The following is a 1,881-nucleotide window of genomic DNA, read 5'->3' on the forward strand; positions in this document are numbered from 1 at the left end:
CCTGCACAAAATTAAGGATTAGCATGTCTCTGGTGGTACCATGGGCAAGTGTGGGCTGCAACCTGAGAGCCAGCAGTTGCAATCGCTCACGGCCCTGTGGGGAAGAGACCTGGAGCTCTGCTCCTGTCAAGACTGCAGCGTGGGAGACGCTTTGGGGCAGTGTTCCTTGGTCTGATAGGTTCCCTTTTGAGTTGGAATCAAGTGGATGGTACCTAACAATAGAAAAGCAGAAGAATGCCCCATTGGCATTTCCAGAGATAATTTTAGGTGGAGCCAGGTGGAACTGGAAAATTAAAATTGAACAAGGATAAGCTTTTAAAAAAATTCTTGTGTTAATAGATGTACGTATGGATTGTGATAAGAGTTGTTTGAGCTCCCAATAAAATGATTTTTAAAAATTAAAGAAAAAAATAGAGCATGTCCGAAGTTGGACACACACAATGAAATAATTATAATTGTCTTCTTTTATTTTTATTTTTTAAATCATTTTATTAGGGGCTCATACAACTCTTATCGCAATCCATACGTACATCAATTGTGTAAAGCGCATCTGTACATTCATTGCCCTCATCATTCTCAAAACATTTCCTTCTTTTTCTTGTTCAATCAAGAAAAAAAAAATTCTTGTGTCATTGCAAGGAATTGGTTTTGAGTTTGGTTTTAGTATGTCATAGCACCTCTTTAATTCTTGCTAATTTAATTCCCATTTTCTTTGCAAAGAGAGCAGACTTAGAAGTTTGCTTTACATCGTATCTACCTCAATTAGAATACTTTTTGTGCATCTGTTTTTATAAATGTCATGACATACATTAGTGGTTTTCTTTTGAAGGTAGATAGTTAAAATTTTCTTTTAAAAATATGTGAATTTTTTTTCTTAAAGGTGAGCTGTCATTATTAAATATTTTGATAAAAGATTCTATAGAAAAGTCCTAATCTAAAGGTGGGGGAGGGGGGTGCCAAACAGAATTTAAAAATTCTCATGAACTCTGTGCTTTCTGAAGCTATGGAGCCTGGATGGTTCCCTAAAATTATTGCCTGGAGAAAATCTTTAAACCTTAAACCAGAAGAGTATCCCCTGAAGTCTTTTTTTATACCAAAGAATAGTTCAGCTTAATTTTAAAATTAAGTAAAGACGAATGTCTGCCTTGAGCATTCTGTTCCCTTGAGAAATTAGCGCAGCGGCTTGAGCGTGGCGCTGGCTGAGGAGCAGGGCGGGCACGACGAGGAGGCAGTGGGGGGCGAGGGGGGTGGTTGTGCAACTTGAAGAATAAACTTGACAGACATGGTCAGTCGGCGCCTTCTGCAAGTGGAATGTTAACAGTCACAAAACAATAAAAGAAAAACATGAGCCGGCTTAGGGAATGATGTAAAGATATATATTAATTCAGTAGTTAATAGCATTGACTAACATTAGACAAAAATCCTAAGGGGGGATGTGGTTTAGGATCAGGAAATAGCCTTTCTCTGTACCCTGGACTCACTCCGTGGTTTTTCCTTTTGCCCCATCCGTCCCTGCAGGGAACTGGGGTTTCTAGAGCAACTCAGGATCACCCACAACACAGACATATTTATCGGGATGCACGGAGCCGGCCTGACCCACTTGCTCTTCCTTCCGGACTGGGCTGCGGTGTTTGAACTGTAAGTGTGCAGGGCTAGTTGACACGGGCTGAGAGATGCCATTACAGGGAAGCCACGCTCTGGGGCCACGGAGGGCAAGCAGGAGGCAGTGCCAGCACTTTCAGGTCTGCTGTTTGCCGTGCACCCAGGACACACACTTTCTCCTCAGCTCCCTCCCCGACTGTGAAAGAGCCGCTTCTGTCATCTGAGCCTGCGCGTGCAGTGTGGTGTCACTGGGAGAGAAGTGCAGCCTGTTGCTCGGCC

General features: G+C 42.5%; 1 protein-coding gene across 1 annotated transcript in view; it reads left to right on the top strand.

Moving 5' to 3' along the window:
• The window catches only part of EOGT (EGF domain specific O-linked N-acetylglucosamine transferase), a 51,612-nt gene that overhangs the window by 47,209 nt on the left and 2,522 nt on the right, over nucleotides 1-1,881 (top strand). Inside the window, exon 13 of the mRNA XM_045290122.1 lies at nucleotides 1,519-1,638. Within this exon, the coding sequence (XP_045146057.1) occupies nucleotides 1,519-1,638 (120 nt within the window). The remainder of the gene's footprint in view (nucleotides 1-1,518; nucleotides 1,639-1,881) is intronic.

Source organism: Echinops telfairi, unplaced genomic scaffold, assembly GCF_000313985.2.
Source record: "Echinops telfairi isolate 266 unplaced genomic scaffold, ASM31398v2 ScPeMD7_31;HRSCAF=116, whole genome shotgun sequence".
NCBI classification, from domain to species: domain Eukaryota; kingdom Metazoa; phylum Chordata; class Mammalia; order Afrosoricida; family Tenrecidae; genus Echinops; species Echinops telfairi.